At 38.9% G+C, this 19,474-nt stretch overlaps 1 protein-coding gene across 1 annotated transcript in view; it reads right to left on the reverse strand.

The window, feature by feature from the left end:
* Positions 1–19,474, reverse strand: part of ctnnd1 (catenin (cadherin-associated protein), delta 1) — a 39,657-nt gene extending 20,183 nt beyond the window's left edge. The window contains 4 exon segments of the mRNA XM_061680634.1: positions 1,978–2,103; positions 2,218–2,292; positions 6,885–7,032; positions 19,373–19,474. Coding sequence (XP_061536618.1) covers positions 1,978–2,103; positions 2,218–2,292; positions 6,885–7,025 — 342 coding nt within the window. The 5' untranslated portion in view covers positions 7,026–7,032; positions 19,373–19,474.

The following is a 19,474-nucleotide window of genomic DNA, read 5'->3' on the forward strand; positions in this document are numbered from 1 at the left end:
TAAAAATTTGACAGTGAATACTGTTAAATTAGTGGACAGAATTTCTCAATGGACAGTTTTATTATTGTGAGCAGAGCATGATTATTGATGCAGCCATAATAGCGTTTTGGCAGTACAATAATGTAAACATTGGATGGACGGGGATAGAAGTGCACGGTAATATATGATTTGGACCAGTCTTTTTCACAAAACCCTGTAGGAAAATGCATAGAAACTACCAAAGCCTATTGAGAAGGACTCGACCAGCAAGAAAAATAGTTTTTTTTTCCGTTTCTCCTGCTTTCGCCTCTTTGGCCCACCTATACCGTGAACCTTCCTGCAAAACTCAAGAGCAGTGGAGACATGTTCTCTGGAGTGATGAATCACGCTTCTCCTTCTGGCAAACTGATGGACGAGTCTGGGTTTGGCAGTTGCCAGGAGACCGGTAGTTGTCTGACTGTATTGTGCCAAGTGTCAAGTTTGGTGGAGGGGGGATTATGGTGTGGGCTTGTTTTTCCAGGGAAAGGATTCAGCATACCAAGAGATTTTGGACAACTCCATGCTCCCAACTTTGTGGGAACAGTTTGGAGCTGGCCCCTTCCTCTTCCAACATGACTGTGCACCAGTGCACAAAGAAAGGTCCTTAAAGACATGAATGAGTGTCTTGAGTCTGGTGTGGAAGAACCTGACTGGCCTGCACAGAGTCTTGACCTCAACCTGATAAAACACGTTTGGGATGAACTACAGTGGAGACAGAGTCAGACCTTCTCGTCCAACATCAGTGTGTGACCTCACAAATTTGCTTCTGGAAGAATGGTCAAACATTCCCATATACACACTACTAAATCTTGTGCACAGCCTTCCCAGAAGAGTTGAAGCTGTTATAGCTGCAAAGGGTGGACCGACGTCCTATTGAACCCTATGGATTAGGAATGGGATGTCACTTAAATCGTGTGAGTCAAGGCAGGTGAGCGAATACTATTGGCAATATAATGTATGTTAGGAACATCATAAACTAGCAACTACCTATATTACAGTAAGGGTGCTTTCACAGTAGAACCCTTTCGTACGTTTTAATCTAATTCCACTTTCGCCCCCTTGGTGAAAGAGGCAAATGAACGCTGGTACAGACAACCATGGGTCACAGGCTTGGTGCAGTTATTGCAAGCAAAGGATTTGCAAGTAAATATTAAGCCTTATTCACTTCAGTCTTTTAAAACTTTAGTCTTTTTATAACTATGTTTTAAAACATAGTTATAATTACCAAGACGACAGTGATAGTGTTCACGGAGATGACTCAAACGATTGTACTTCTTGTCCTCCATCACTGCCTTTTTTCTTTATGTTCTGAGTGATATCATATGCTTCGTTATTGGAATACACATCGTCTTCCTCCATTCGTTTGCTGTAACAGCGAGAAGTGGCCTTTTAGCTTGGTTTATTGGTAAACCTTTTCATCCCAAGACCGTTGACCAAAGCAAATGAGAGTTCAGTGTGGTTAAACTTGTGCAATCAACTTGTGCAAGGGACGCGAGGCAAAAGTTCACTTTGTGTCTGGTGTGAACGTAGGTTTATCATTTTTTCAGTTAGCAGTATCAAACATGCTTAATATTTGCTGCCTTGACATAGTGCAAATGAAAATGATTTGCGTGAGTCATATTTCTAAGGTGCCCTCGACTACTTTCACGCTTGTGTTGCAGCCTACCAGATTGTCGAGATAATTATTACATTTATTAACAAACACTAGTTTTGGTCCATTTTGTGTTTATCAGCGCTGCTTTATTCACTTAGTACATACACGAGACGTTCTTCTTTTGTACCTTCTAGCAACCGGTAAAAGAATTAAGTCACGTGATTTGTTATGAAGCATAACGGATCTTTGATACAATTACATCTACTGATTAGGACCACAGAAAGTGAACTAAAAGTGTGAAAGCACCCGAATACTACTTCTGTAAGCATCATACTACATAGCACAAACATCCGTCCACATTTTACCGTGGTTTCTGTGCGTCTTGTGGTGCCATCCTCATTGGTCTCCACAGATACCACAGGGTTGGACTCCTGGGGCTCTTCCTCCACTGTGTATGTCTCCTGTACCATCTGACCAGGCTCCATCCTGAACTGCACAAACACATTCGAGGCCCAGGGTATTAAAAAAAACAGCCTCTGACAGGGTCTTCACAGTTACTTTTGTTCATAATAGTTGAATTAGAGAGAGTTTTAAATGTTTCTCACATGATGTGTTCCGTTGACGTAACCCTCGTTAAGTGTTAGCCTCTCTATCTCTGCATCACAAGGAAGGCGGCCGTTCTGTTAAAAAGATGTTGTTCAAAGCATTTTTAATGCATGACGCACAAATATTCCAATAGTAAAGATAAACAAGTGTACGGTTTGTGATCTTTAGCGATGTCCTTCATTGGACTCAAACGTTAATTATGATTTTATTGACAAGTCAAGTAATGCTTTCTAGAAATGATTTGTGTCAACTGACTAACAATTATAGCTAACAGGTGTATTATGTTAATAACCACACCCTTAAAATCTTATTAGCAAAACGCTTGAAACCATACCCATGCGAAAGAACCGCATAGAGAAAAAAAAAGATATGTAAATAAGCATGACATCACATCAATAAATGAGTTTTGATGGTAGAGTGGAAACATGAGACCGACTATGTGCAATGACTGAAAGAATATGATACTAAAAAGGGAGATGAAATATGCGTTGACACTAACAGCATTGACTGCAGGGCTTGAATGAAGCGGTCTCACATCACTATTTGAGAGTCAAAATTTGCATTTTGCACCTCATAAAACACATTGAAAAGCAAAACTGCGAATGATAGATTGTTCGCTATGCTCAATGGACGCACTGACGTAAAAACGCGATTATGTCGTCATCGAAAAGGCGGAAGTGAAACGAATCGTGATACGGAAAATGCAAGGGCAAAAGACGGAGGATGGCGAAAGTGTGGTAGCATTTCATAGTGAAATGCAAGGCGAGCACCCGTGACGTGTATGGTTGTCGCACGGACCTTTCTCCCAGTCGAAGACGACGAGTATTATGACGGTTGAATGCCGGCTGAATACACGATGTACGAGCTTTCATATCGCTTCATCCGTCATACTCTGTGTCTTCATTTATCATAGAGGCTGTACTTGGCATCCTATTCAGTGCTGCTGTTGCCACCATTCAGGTTTACCTCGCAGCTCGTGAGTGTGCGAGGTGCATTCAGGGACACTGCGTAAATGGAATTGAATGTGTTCTTTTGTAATGCAGTACAGAATTGTAAAAATGTATTACTAGGAAAATTATTTGTATCAGAATGCTTTAGTTAAAACACTATGCTCACACTGTCATAAAATGCTATTTATTTTATTTTGTAGTATAAGAATAGACCAGATAAATTATTTTGTTAATGTAGTCAGTCAGAGCTGCGAGGAATTCAAAGTTATCAAATGTCCTTTCACCATCATTCCTGTCAGTGTATTGTGTGTTTTTGTTTGCACATTAAGGACAAAAGTCCTGTTTTTGTTTCAATACCTCATTTTTAAAATGCTTTTGAGATTGTAGGGTGAAAGCTGCAACTGGCTACTAGAGTGGACAGAATGGGGGGGAAATGAAATGCCAGTATTTTGAGGGTAATAACCCATCAGCAACATATTGAGAGCGAAAAAAGAACTACGAACTAGTTAACTTTCTGAACGGTGAACTTGGTTCCAAATTTTTAATTATGAACTGAAGGAGTTCATTTTTGGAATGGTGAACTGAAATTTATTTTTTCACTAGTTTGCATCGGAAAAGGAACTTTTCCAACACTGACATTACTTGCGTACAGGGTGCTTATAAGTTTTGCTCAGTGTAGTCACTGTGTGACATATGGCCAGTATACTACCATCTGATCTGTAAGCAGGTACACCTTGAGTCATGGAGGTGAAAAAGGTGGCAAATGTAGTCAGAGAGGAATAAAAGGTAAATTGGGTTATGTACCCAAACAGAAGAGGGTTTCAGAGGATACTCGAGTACTAAAATATGCGATAGCTCCAGCCCTACATTCACTTCCCCCATTATATTGTCGTATTTTTGTTTAATAAAACCTCTGCTTCTGTGCGATAGACCTGCAAAAAAAATTGCTCAAAATTATAAAGTTGCTCCTCAAATGCAGAAATGATTAGCATAACTGCTCCTCAAAGGAAAAAAAAATTGAGCCTTGGACTGTCAATTTTGATTCAGCAATGCAATGCACAGACAGTTCCAGCCCCAAACGGTGCTCCAGAGCTATAACTTATTGGGGTAAGAAAGACCACAGACAGAGCCAGACTTGTGTCGCAATGATTCACAGAAGAGACATTGCTCTCTGATTTAAAAAAAATTAAAATAAAAAACATTTAAAAAACGGAGCCGTTGCATTTAAGCCAACAGTCTACCACTGCCGGACTCAAGTACACTGTCCATTTTTTAAATTGTCATTGTTGCTCCCCCACCCCCTGCTTCAGTATTTATCTTTCATTACTTTTTTTCTTTTATATTCTTTGTATAAGTGGAGGAAGACTAGCAAAGTAAGAATTGTATTGCCCAGTGCTAACATTGTTTTTAGAAGTGCATATGACAAATAAACATCTTGAATCTTTTTTTTGAATCTACATTTGTCTTGCCCTCACAACATGAATTGTACTTGTAATCCAATTCCTAAACCACTGGATTTACACGGAACAGTTTGAAAGGATACTTATATTGCAGCGAGACTAATGACACAGAAATGGGGAGGTCCCAGTTGTTGTTGGTAGTCAACCAATCAAAACAAAATAATGACTCGGGGGGGTCTGTGTACTTTGTGGCCATTCATTTTTCCATCGGATGAATGAAATTTTTTTAAAAAATAAATAAATAAAACTAAATGAGGGAAACGACTATTCTCGTCTTTTTTGTTTTGATGTATGTAAACCAAAAACAGGTAAAAGAGTCGTCTCCCATTTCTTGTTTGGAAATTGGAAGGTGAAAAACGGAAAATGAGCCTTTATCTGATGTTCTATGATGTGTTTCTTCAAAACGATTAATTCTTTTTCTCAAGCATTCTTTATGTGGCTTTGCCTTGACCCAGAAGGCATTCTTCTTCTACTGCATCTTGCTTCAAGATCCATCTTTGGACATTTCTCTCTAGCGATTTCACCAAAAGTTATGCTGTTGGTTTTTATCTACACCAGTGACTCTCAACCAGTGTGCCCGGGCACATTAGTGTGCCGTAAGCGTTCTTCAGGTGTGCCGTGGGAAATTATAAAATGTTACTTAATTATTCAAAAAAGTAATTATTTGCAAGAAATCATGTATCTTTGTTCATCTATTTATGCCTGTGAGGCACAGTGACAGACAGAACAAATACATGCTCTTCTATTAGATGTCAAGAAGTACATTCAGTAATTAATGTATACACTTTTTGTGACATTTTTGTTTGTTGGCTTTGAAATAGACGCACAAGCTAATGATATCAACAGGGCCCAGCCATAGAGATGAACACTAGATATGCCAGAGCCCGGCTAACCGACGTGCCTACGTGGCAGCCATGTTGGGGAGGTCGTCGTTCCTATAGAAGGCACATGGAATACGCTGACAACTTTGACCTCCCAAGCTTAGCGTCGCCGTCGGCACTGAGCTTGTCGTCCCGGTCAAGGCAGAGCTGCATAAAGCAAGTTTAAGGAAACGAATTGTCGTCGTATTTTATTTCCCGACTTGTGTTACATAAACACAAAATAGAACATCAGATAAAGGCTTGTTTTACATTTTTCAAACCTGGAACATCAGGTCAGAGCTCGTTTTCCATTTTGCGATTTCCAATTTTCAAACAAGAAACGGAAGATGACTCATTTCTCGTTTTTTGTTTACATACATCAAAACAAAAAAAGGGGGGAATAGTGTCATTTCCCATTTTTCTACATCAGAAAGAAAAACAAATGGTCGCAAAGTTTGTGCTTGTTCAAGTATATTTGTATTTATTCATATTAATGGCAGCGTCTATCAGAAAAGAAACAGACGAATGAAGATGTGCATGTGTGAAATAAACCTTGAGCATGGGGTCACTTCTCAGTTTTAAAGGCAGGTAAAAGTGTCAAGTTGATGTGATTACTCCAACTCCGAAGAATGTTTAACCAAGAATATTTGTTCAGTCCTTTGTCATATGAGGAAAGTTAATGGCAGTTTACTTCCTTATCCCAGAAACAAATCCAATTAAATTAATACAGCAAAGCACATACACATTGATGACCTCGTTAAAGACAAAGAACAGGAATCTTACAGGAAACAAACATATTCAGCATGATGTGCTGCACTGTGGTCTGTTAGGCTGAATAGTTGGTATGAGGATGGGGAAGACATGAAACATGGATGGTTACTGGGGAACGAAGAGAGAGGATGGAAAGGATGTGTGATCAGAAGCTGTAAACTGTATCAGAGCGTCGAAATTGTCTACTCAGGAACACTGCACTGCAAAGTGCTTCACTATAAATATTCACTGTGACTACGCAATGGTAGAGACAGGTTTACTGCTCAAACGTAAAAAAGTCCTGGTATTAGTTCACATACTCTAACAGGCCCTTTAGTCATGAGCCCACCTGTGTTTATTTTGCAATCCAAACTGTCAATCCTTAGAAAGGGGATGTACACCAACTGATGTACACATTTACCTCACCTTTCCTTACATATCCAAATTAAAGCTCCAACGAGAATTGAGCCAAATAAATCTGAATGCTTTATTTTTTTTTTGTCCACAGCTTCTGCTGCCATCCTGTTCACACAGACTTAATGAAGCTGACCATAAGCATGAAAATGGAGGCACTTTGCTCATTTCAAGGGTGATGGCAAGGTGCTTGAGGGTGGATCGGAAAGAGGCAAGGAGTATACAATGTTACCTGCATGTTGGGGAGGGGGCGGGGCAAAGTGCCGGCACACGACCTCCGCTCCTCCTCCAGAGCTCGGCTCAGCATCTCAAACTGCCTCTCCTGCTCCCGCACGGAGGCCAGCAGGGAGGCCGTACTCGCACACTGCTCCATTCACACACTAAGAGCAAAGCAGAGGAAAGGAAAGGACAGGGTCAACACCAAAGAGCAAGAGGGATTTAACCAACACCAGAAATCAAAGAACCAACAGAGTAGAACCAAATCACCCAGGAATACAGTTATGAGGGCAGGTGGGCACAGGTACCAGGCACAAATGAAAGTGTGCCTACAGGAGTGCTGATTCAATTCATCTTTAAAAGCAATTAAACAGTAGGAGTTAACACAGTAAAGAAGTAAGGAAGGAATTAAAATAGTTAATTGCATGAAAAATAAAAGGAGCATTAAAAAAGGACCTTGCAACCAACCAGAGCTTCAGTCAATCACAATGATTAAGACCAATTTGAAGGCCTAGCATCAACCAGGACAACTGGAGCAACTTTTGATGGCTCTGCTCAGCTTCTGCTCAGCACGTTAAAAACATTCAAAAAAGTGTCGTGTGAAGAGAGAAAGAGATTTTTTTAAGATGCTGCATGTGCAACTTGTTAGCACTTCTTCATTCCAAGGATGCAGTAAAAGTGTGAAGGAGCAAAATCTGTGAGCAACACATCTTCAGTCGTGGGACAGCATTGTACCATCCTAATGTCAAATATAAAAAAACTGATTTACTTAGAGTGAATTAATGATTTCAGCACAAGGTACAGGACACCTGTGCTAAATATACAGTATATATCATTGCTGTCAGGTGGAACCCTCGTTCCTCCAAATGACTACAAATGACTTCCTGAAATAAAATAAAAAAAACATCTTGCATGAGTTCCCAAACACTCATTCATTCAAGTTGGTAATGTACCTACCATGTATTGCTACAGTTATACTCTAACATCAACAACACCACTAGCACAAAATCATGTTCAATCACTACTTTAATATGCTAAATATATATAAAATGTTGTCATTGATTAAAATGGCAGGACATGTTGCCAGCACCAGTCGTGCACATCAAAGTGTGCGCTCAAGCCAAGCAAGCCCCCAACTGTAAAAAGAAAAGGCCTCTAATACAAAAGTGAACGGCCTGTGTTACACTCTTCCCAAACTCATTTTCAAAGGTCTTAGAGCCATGAGTGATGCAATAAAAAAAACTGAGCTTACTAGCCCTGTGTATTAGATATCAGATATTAATCTGCATGCAGACTTACCTCTATGGTTCATTTACTTCCTTCTGGAACAAAGCATACAGCGATTGATTTTAACAAGCCTACCCAAATGCATCTAACCTTACTGTTTTCACTCATAATTTTCTAAAAACAAAAATAAAATTAAAATAAAAAAACAGAACTTTCAATATAGGCAACAAATATTCCACAGACTTTGGGTTGGGCATCATTTGAATTCGAGCGATTCCGGTCCCGATTCCGGTTCCGGATTCCGATTCTTTTAGAGGGCTGGGTCAAAAAGGTTTGCATGGTTTAAATAAAGGGTGTCCAAATTATGAACATCCATTTTCTTAGCAGCCCGCAGTATAGACTAAAATGAACATTTGACTCTGAGTTCTTTATAACCAGTAAGAATATCAACCCTATGAACTAAAAGGCAATGTGTGTGGAACTAACCCAATTGACTTAATATTCATTAATTAATCTTTCAGCTACAGGTTACATATAGTATTGTTAAAATAGTTATTTGGGACTGCTTTATCACGTCAAATGGTTTATATGTGCAGGTTTTAACTTGACTTCGTATTTTAAGCTTGTAGCCTTTTATTTTGAAGGGTACGCACCGAAAGTAACTTCACACGGGACCAGTGATTTTTTTTTTTTTAATGAATGGAACCAAATGCTATAAAATGTTGATTCCTTTCCCTACCCACCGATGAGGCACAAGGTTAGAGTTTGTGATACTGAATAATTAAATTTTGTCCCAATTCATTGTGATGTAAAGTTGCCACGGTGAAGTTTTGGCTCAATGTTAAGCTTTGTTTTCTGTCATCAGCTCTTTCGTTGGTTTGAAGACTAAAATAAACGCTAAAAATCATCAGTGCAAACGTGCAACCAACAGTTTATCCTCGTTAGATATTTCAATATTGTCATAGACGTATTTTATTGTTTCACTCACCCAATTGACAGTAGACTTCACTGAAGCTCCGCACAGTCTAGGCTGAGGCTCGGAGCGTGAGGGAGCATGTCAGACGCTACACATCGTGAAAGCCTTCTTTGCACAATATAATCCTATTCCAAGTGTTGCACTGAGGTGACTGGTCATTTATTTTAACAAAGATAAGACACACTTTTGCTCGCCGCCATCGCCATTGGGCACAAGTACGTCTTCGTGCACGTTCTTCTTTGTTGATTTTCGCCACACTCTGCTTCGGAGTCGGCGGACTAGGCATCGAAACTGGGGACCAAAACTTTTAAATTGGAACGATTCTGGGAGAACCGGAACTTTTGTCCTGGTTCCAATCAGTTCTCGATTCTCGATCCCCAGCTGACTTTTAGGAGAGACGTGGGGTACACCCGGGACTAGTCACCATTCAATCCCAAGGCAGATACAGGTGCATTCGCAATATATTAGAATTAGAAAACTTGTATGTACAGTAGCTCTGCAGTTCAATTAAAAATCTCTTTTGATTTTAGCTTACAGATAACAAAAACCCACATTTTACCATCTCCAAGAAATTAGAATGTTACATAAGAAACAGCCGAAAAGATTTTAAATAGGGAAATGAGGCTTGAATTGGCCTTCTGAAAATAATTTTTAAGTGTTGAATGAATCTGAGTTTCACTTTTGGAATTGCAATGCTGAAATACAATGAACTCTCCTACAGTGAGATGGCACCTGTATACTGTAGTCTAGACAAACAATCATTCACAGTAACATTTACACCCATGGGCTATTTATAGTCTTCTAACCAAAAATGTGTTGTGTTTCGAATGATAAATCAAGCAAGAACAGGTAGAACATAGGAGGGTCCAACCCAGGATTCGAACTGAGGACCTGCTCCAATAACAGATTAGTGACACCTTAATTTTATTGCGCATTTTGTCCCTGCACTTTACATTTTAGACAACTGGACAGAGAAAAAGCTTTCTTGCTCATTATCAATGACATAACTGTGTGCCGCAATCTCGTTTAAACAACAAGTGTTCAAAGTTTTACAACACATACATTTATACAAACTCTGCACGACCAAAGACGTAATTTTATGTGACTTTCTCTTTGAATAGAACAAACTGTAATAACACCAAATACTTTAGTTGCACACAGAGCGATGTGACTTTTTTTTTTTTTTTTTTATGATGTGTTTTTATGTTTTTCTGATTTTATGTCTCAAATTTATTTTCTGTCAAATGGCTGTCTGTTGTTGTACTAGAGCGGCTCCAACTACCAGAGACAAATTCCTTGTGTGTATTTGACATACTTGGTGAATAAAGATGATTCTGAACATGACTGGACAATCATGAGCAAAAATACAGTCAGCAACTCACAGCACACACCTGGCGATTGACCTTCGCACACAAACAAGGTGCAACGTAAAAACGGTAAGCCCTAGTGTTATCAGGAAAAAACATTTTAACACGACAGTGTATTATTTTTTTTATTGTTCTGCCAGCTCTGGTCCCCTTTAAACAATACAAAGAAAACCTATTTTGTGCACTTCTTTAAAAAGGCTATATTTGGCAGATATTACTGCATATATAACACACAAGATGGCTGACTGGCTCGCATGAAGCTTGCAAGGGTCTCCTCCCGCATTCCAAAAACATGCATGTTAGGTTAAAGGAAGACTAAATTGGCCTTAGGTGTGAATGCAAGTGTGGCTGCTTTTTTGTCATGTTCCCCGGGGTGTACCCCGCCTCTCACCCGAAGTCAGTTGGGCTAAGCTCCAGCACACACGCAACCCCAATGAGGATAAGCGCTAAAGCAGTACAGAAATTGTATAGATGATGTATAGCATACATTTGTGGTTTTTGTATTGGTCCATGGTCTACTGTAAAGCTATTTGACATCAACATTTAGGTTTTTTTAATTTAGTAATTTATTCCTTTGAGAACTCTGGGATGTTCATGCACCAACCAGTTGTTTGCGCACTTTTCTGCACAGTCAATTTGAAATAATGTCCTGTATTTTAACAAAGGGACATACGTTTTTAAAAAATGCATTTTTTTTTTTTTTTTAATCAGATTCAATTTTAAAAAAGAAAGAAAAAAATAAATCGATTAATCGATTATTCAAATAATCGTTAGTTGCAGCCCTACTTCGTGGATTTATTGAAGGCCTAATGTAAGTGGTTCCAAGTTAAACCTAACTTAAACTTAGAAACTATTGTATCAATTGAGAATGGGACTGATGACTACTCCTTATTGCTGTTCGTTTCATATTCACATATTCCACACAACATTTAGCTTGTGGATTGTCTTATAGAAATCTATTGAGGTGTTCTAGCCCTGATATTCATTTGTGACATGAATGAGTTGATCACAAGCAGTGGACACCTTATTTGAACTGCTGCTCAACCATTGTGATTAGCTCTCACTGTGCAAATAAATACAACAGGAGGCAACAATGAACTTTCTGTACCTAGAAATAAGAAGAGTATTTGAGAAAGAAAACTGGTCAAATTCCACCTCTGAATAAGATTGGCTGTTAATGAGTGCATTCATGTTCACTTATTACTGGTTTAGAATTACTTGGGCATAAACAAGTTTGAATAGATGAAACAGCTTCCACTCACTGGTAAGAGAGGAAAGGGAATCTGGAGAAGCTCACTCTCCAACCATATGTCTAGTATGGGATGACGTGAGCGTGGCTGCAAACCAGCTTTGCAAAAAACCATTTTCTCCATTTTAATTCACTGACTCATACCATATTAAATCTCTCTGGTCTGACAACAAAGACTTGTTTGCATTGCATGCACATACAAGACATAAGTTTAAAAAAAAAAAAAGTGAATCTCAATCTGTAATCTTTTTCTATTGTAAAACTGTGGATAATTACAAACACAGTTTTTAAAAGAAGCATTGCATACAGTAAGACAAAAAGAAATACAGAAATAAAAAACAATCAACCACATTTATACCATACACTCGGCATCAAGTGTATGGTATAAATGTCGTATATACCTGCTGCTCTCAAATGTTTTCTTTTTTGTGCTGGATTTTGTACACTGTTGGCCTATATAATTATGCTACTTCTCTGTCCTGGTTTAAATTTTATTAACACAGTTTTACTTATTACCTTTGTGGATTGATTGTATATAAGGTCTCTCTGCAATTTAAGAGTTTAAGAAAACTATAGAGTGGTGATAATGGTTATATTGGATAATACAGCCCAGAAGTTCAAAACATCCTTTCCTCTTTCTTTTGGGGAAGCTCCACATCCTAATATTGTCTTTAATAAAAACCCACTACACCTTAAATCAGTTGAGTACTCAAAATACCTTAATGTTTTTAAGCACAGAAATAACATCAGCCATTCAGCCACTATGTGGTGTACTACCAACAGCACAAAAGATCAGATCGTGTACCGGTACTCAAAAATGTGAACATAATCATAATCATCTCTATTTCGCAAGTATGTCAAAAACACAAAAGGATTTTTTCTGCTGTAGTTTGAGCCGCTCTAGTACGACAACAGACACTCAATTCACAGAGAATACTTTTGAGACATAAAAACATTGAGAAAAACAGCCACTGAGCAATAAAAGGTTGCTAGTTATCTGGTAATGCCGGTACAATTGTTTATTTTTTTGACAATTGTGCAAAACGATGCAGAGTTCTCTAGCAATGAGAGCAGTTTGAATGACTAATAGAGCAATAGTCCGGTGCAATGACCATTGTGCAAAGGGCGCCGAATATTAAAAGTGACCAGCAGAGGGACCTGTTTAGACATGCTCAAAAGATTGCACACCTGCTGCAGTTCCTATTTCGCTCTTCAGAATGAAACTAGTGGCAGCTGCGCGAGTGCACAAGATGCGCTCAGGGTCACTGCGTAAATGGAATGTGTTTTTATGTAATACAGTACGTAATTGTAAAAATGGATTACAAGGAAAATTATCATTTGTATCAGAATGCTTTATTTAAAACACTGTACGATCACACTGTGATATGGAATTTATTTTGTTTTGCAAGCTAAGAATAGATAATTGTGTTAATATAGTCAGCTAGAGCTGCGAGGAATGCAAAGTTATCAAAATCCTTTCACCATCATTCCTGCCATACTGTGTTGCGTGTTTTTGTTTGCACATTAAGTAGAAAAGTCCTGTTTTTGTTTTAATACCTCATTTAAAAAAACAAAAACAAAAAACACCGTTCAATCAAGTTTTTCCTCATGTCTTTGAGATTGTAAGGTGAAAGCAGCAACTGGCTACTTTTGAGGACTGAATGGGTGGCAACATAGGGAAACTGAAATGCCAGTATTTTTAGGTTAATAGGCTGTCTGCAGGCGGCCGACTGGTTAGAGCGTCAGCTTCACAGTTCTGAGGACCCGGGTTCAATCCTCGGCCTCACCTGTGTGGAGTTTGCATGTTCTCCCCGTGCCTGCGTGGGTTTTCTCCGGGCACTCCGGTTTCCTCCCACACCCCAAAAACCTGCATTAATTGGAGACTCTAAATTGCCCGTAGGTGTGACTGAGTACGAATTGTTGTTTGTTTGTATGTATGTGCTTGTCTGGCAACCAGTTCAGGGTGTACACCGCCTCCTGCCCGATGATAGCTGGGATAGGCTCCAGCACACCCGTGACCCTAGTGAGGAGAAGCGGCTCAGAAAATGGATGGATGGAGGCCGTCTGCAACATATTGGGAAAAAAACAAACTATGAACTAGTTCGTTTCTGGACCGGTGAATTTAGTTTAAAAAAAAATTATTATGAACTCAACTAGTTCATTTGTGGAATGATGAACTACACTTACCGAACACTGATCCTGTATTATTTCACGTCACAATATATATTGCAGGTTTAAAATAAAATTGCAGTAATTTTTGACTGATTGATCGGTATCAGCCGATAAAAATCGGTGTAAAGTCTAAATTATGTATTAACATTTCATCATGTTTTGTTATCAGTTCATCATTTGCATTAAGAACAAACACGTGGTAATTCCAAAATAAGGATGCATGGTTTTAATCCACATTTTAGAGGAAACATCCAAGGGTCCTGTTGATGTATTCATTTAAAAATTAAGAAAAGTAATCAAAATGTTAAATGTAATTAGTTGTATTACTTTTGAGAAAGTAATTAAAATAACATTGAACCTTGGGTTACAAACTTAATTGGTTCAGTGACTGTGTTTGTAACCCAAAACGTTCTTGTGTCGTCCATATGTGATGTCACTATCCCGGTTATCTGGTCACGTATTCGATAAATATGGCAGCGGACGGTACTTTATTTATTTTTAAAATCGTTTTTAAAGTTACTAAATGTGCATGAAAAGTCACCATATTTTCAAATTCACTGACAAAAACATTTATTTACCATGAAATAAGTACAGGATCCTTTCAACTTCTGCTTATTTCCATTTGGGTCCTTTTCCACTGCCACACATTTGAGGGATAGGACCAAACCACACAAAAACAGATACACACACCCCCTATTGTTATACATTCCACAGTAAGATTTAACATGTCATATCCTGTCTCAGCTGTTGGAATCTGACCTGATAACGGTGTTGTTCCCTTTTTCCCCTATGACCACCCTAACACCCATTTTATTTTAAGGATCCTTCATTTCCTCTGATCAAAGTAAAAAAAAAAGCCCAGTGGATAAGGCTTACAAAATGAAGGAGGAATTTGAGGGAAAGTGCCAGTGCAATTTTATGACAGAAAGCAATAAAGTATCATTATAAAACTTGACTGCAGCTGCTGTCAACTTCATGTATTACATTTGTGAAAGAAACCCAAACCATTCATGTCCCAAAATGACATATCAGGTATATCCTCATACTCCTCTGACCATTTGTTGTCAGACTGTTTTAAAAAACATATAATTTAATTAAAATAAGTTAATTCTTGTTAAGAGCACAGAGGAGAACAGCCTCTTGTGCTGCAGTGCTACAAATATACACATCCCACCACTAGCATTCTTGTGGTAGGGAGTTTCTTAGAAGCGATATAAATGGCTTTAGCCATTTAAAGAAGCAGTATTGGACATTAATTATTATGCCTTTCGTAGCAAGCCTAATGGCCTGAGCTGGACGTACACCACAAACCTAATCGCCGGCTGTACACAAAATATACCATAGAAGCACTGCAGATCTCCATTGCATACTAGAATCTTGACATTGAGAGAACAAGTTTAAACGTCCAACTGAATGCCACATACTCTTGATTTTTATATATTGCTATTCCAGATAACACTGGAACATGGGCAGTGCGTACGCATGCACACAGCAGAGGTCAAGCTATGATAAAATGCTGTTGTGGCTTGGCAAAGTACTCCGCTGACGCAGCTTCATTTGAATTGTCAAACAGAGATTTGGCCTCTGTGCGTTTCACGTGTTGGTGTTGGCACACATCCAACCACTACTGCATTTGCCATCCTTGTTTCAACCTATGTTCTCCCTCCCCCGCCCTGTGGTCAACCAGTATGGTGGTAACACTGTGCGAAAATGCAAACACACCCACCCACGTTTTACACAGATGGACACTGTGGAACTCCACAAGGTCAGCTGGGTGATTATCAATATTACAGAAAATTACACAATAGTGAACACCATATCGACCCATTATCACCTGGGTTTTTTTTTCTCCTTTTATACCATTCGGAAATGTAATATGATATTTCCGGTATTACGAATGACATATGGACATGAATTCGGGCATGCACACAATGAACAGCCAAGCCACAAAATGAGAGTAGATCAGCAACATGTTAATATGGGAACCATTGCACCAATAAAGAGGTGCACTTCTCTTGAAACACACTGAACATGTTTAAGTATGTCAAGCTCAACAAGAAAATGGCATTTATCTCATGTTTGGTCTGTCTTTGGCTCTGAGGACAATGACCAATTCAAGTCTGTGAAAACACATTACAGAGGGAGCGTGAGTGATCCCTTTGTTATTGATGTGTGATTTGATTTGTGTGATAAAACAGTGACAGAGCCTAATCCAATTCATTTTGAGTATCAATGCAAGCATTTGTCCTTGATAGTGGCCCACAGCAAAACAATTGCACCAAAGAAAGTAGCCACAAGGACGAGTCAGAGGAGAGCAAGAGAATCAGTCCTCAGTGGGAGTTTTACAGCACAAAGAACAAAACTGTGTCACATAAGGCTAGAAACGCATTCAATACAACATGCGACCCAGCTTTTACAATCACAACAATATCATCGTAGTATGACAATTATGTACTGCTTACATTTGAAGAAAGTGTGCTTTTTCATGATGGCATCAAAGTTTACACAAGTTTCTTCTATAGCCCTTGGATGCAATTGTGTTAATATTACTATGAATAACACGATTTGTCTAAATTATGCATTGTCATGAGGTCAACATGGTATGGTGATTTTCTACATGCTGTACACATATATTGCAACAAACACATTTTATTATGTATTAACATTTCATCATGTTTTGTTATCAGTTCATCATTTGCATTAAGAACAAACACGTGGTAATTCCAAAATAAGGCTGTATGGTTTTAATCCACATTTTAGAGGAAACATCCAAGGGTCCTGTTGATGCATTCATTTAAAAATTAAGAAAAGTAATCAAAATGTGAAATGTAATTAGTTCTATTGCTTTTGAAAAAGTAATTAAAATAACGTTGAACCTTGGGTTACAAACTTATTGGTTCAGTGACTGCATTTGTTACCCAAAACGTTCTTATCCCGAGGTAATGTTTCCTATTGAAATGAATAGAAAGCAATTAACCCATTCCAGCCCCAAAATTTAATCATCCTTACCTTTTTTAATCAATGTGGTTAAAAGGAAATGTAGTGCAATACAGAAATAAGTGAAAACACACTTTTTTAAATAAATGAAACACTAAAGGAATATGATATGTTTATTGCTCAAACTTGCCTCAAAGGTGAGGAGGACTACAGTTCCTCATTGAAAAAGAGCCTTCTTCCATCATAATAGGGAAATTCTGATTCAGACGTTTTTTTCTTTTGTCTGTTTCTGTTCTAATTCATTGGTTGATTTTGGCACAATAAACAGATCAAGAGAAACTTTTCTTTTTCTGTTAAAAAAAAACATTAGAAAGTAGGACCACATTGTAATTTAAAATATTTGCTCTGTTGGCCAATTTGCTGCACATTTCTTATGATCATTCTTTGTGTTGCCTCCCTCACGCTATCATCTGCGAGCGGTTTCTCAGTTTTGTCAGTTTAGTTGTTGTTTTTTTCCCTCCTGAAAAGTTGTCATTTTGGAAGTGCGGTGATTCCACCAAATACTGCCAATTTACAGTATATAAAAAAAATATATACATTACAGAGACCTTGTTAGTAAAATATAGGCCATCTGGACACGATAGTTTCTTTAAGAAAGTAACTTTACATCAATCTCTAGATTTACATGTACACTAAATCTTTCTATAAAAAGTCATTGAGCTTGTGATGTGACAAATGAGATCATAAAACAACTAAATTAAGAATTAACAGGTTTTTCAAGAAAAAAATAAATATTCAAACAGCCAGTGAGAGCCAATGCTGGGGATGCACTTGCTAACAGTTTACAAGAAAACATTCAGAAAACTACAAACTTTTCAGCAAGCCTCACCATCTCACAGCTTTCAACATGAGCGCACTTTGCTTGGCGTGGCTCATCACACGTTTACCTCCTGCTTGGAGAGCGAAATGACGTAATCGCTATTCAAATAAAAACACACACTGCAACCGTTGGGAGGAAAAGAGGAAAGCAGATAACCTGGGACAGTAGACAGACAGAGGAAGAGGAGGAGGAGCGACAAAGAAAACGCCAGCTTGTGAGTGTGACACACCCATGGTTTTTGCTATGAAAGGCCATCATTACCAAGGCTCACAAATGATAGCCCTGCCTAAAACATCAGGCTGAGCAGCAGACTTCTGTACTCAGAGACTACACGGCTGAGAATGACTTCTTATGATTTTGCAACTCTCTTACATAAATGGAAAAGTGTGGACTATCTGAACAAAGGGCTTGTTCATACCTGCCCCGAATCGCTTAACAGCTCTGTTCCAGCAGGTAAAATCAGTAACACCTGAAGGCTAGTGGGGACTATAAAAGGCATGTCCTTACCACACCGAGCGAAACTAACCAATCAACTTGATTCCTGTGTACATACAACTGTATGTTCAGCATTTATTTGAAGCAATTACTCCACTACTGATGCACTAATTACCAAGTTGGCTAGAATCCAGTATCCATTCAGATCCCAGTGTAAGTTGAGAAGGTGCAAGCCTAAACAAAAAAAAAGGACACTGAATAATGAAACGAAGGAAGCCTGTTATCTTACCACACCTCACACGTCCATACCAACACAACTGGTTCTCTTGCTTTTACCACAACCACTCCTGCTCTGCCTTGAACGAGAACATTTTTAAAGTCAAATCACAAACCGTGAAAGTGTGCAGCGCCGATGTCCGCCAAACATCAGGGAGTCTTTCGTCTTTCACAAGTCACCATGACATTTTCTCAAATAAAAAGGCAACCGAGACTGGACTTTGGTCGCTAACTTTACAGTCACTGCTGCTGTGGGCTGGTCGGTCACTTCCGTGTCCTCTGGCCAATTCTTTCACCCACATTTTCACTCATGATCTGTTCAAAATGGCTCAAGCCTGTTGAAAGTTGCCATGTGTCAAATCATGAAAACGAAAGATTGTACATTTAGATCGTAAATCACACAAATTCAACTCACAATGGTCACAAAGTAATACGGAAATGTAGGTTGGGGTTAAGCTTGCCATTAAACGACTCTCCACAACAAGTGCGTATCCACTGCTTTAAGCGACACATGATTTCAGTGACACAAAATAATAATAGTGGTAGCCCCTTAACTAAACTTCCACGCTACGGTCGCTTTAGCTGCTGCAGCTAGCATGCTAACGTTGCGTTTCAAGGAAAACAACGTTGCGAGTTTAAAAGACGTTTTTCTTTCCAACGCAAAGAAAAAACATTCCAAGCGGGTTTACCGGACACACATCACACCTAGAAAGATCATTACCGTTTGCTGGCAGTGTTAGGCTTGTTTTGCAAAGTCCATAAGTGTTGGCGATGTGGTTTCAGGCCTAGCCGAGCCAAATGCACTCACGTACAGTCCAAAATCTAGACCCGCAATCTCGTAGAACAAGTGAGCACGGACCCAAAAAAAAAAATATATATATATATATATTAAAAATAAATAAAAAGGTGTTTTCTTTGAAAACACAACAAACAAAGTGACCACCGCCGCGCGAGCGTTCAAAATGAGAACAGAGAAAACACCCACCAGTGCAATTTCCCCCTGTGGCAGGCTTGTTGTTCACTTGGCTGGGCTGAAGGCTCTTCCTACTCCTCTGCTGGGGAGAGCAGGAGACTGGCGGGCGGGGGG

Source organism: Phycodurus eques, chromosome 6, assembly GCF_024500275.1.
Source record: "Phycodurus eques isolate BA_2022a chromosome 6, UOR_Pequ_1.1, whole genome shotgun sequence".
NCBI lineage: Eukaryota > Metazoa > Chordata > Actinopteri > Syngnathiformes > Syngnathidae > Phycodurus > Phycodurus eques.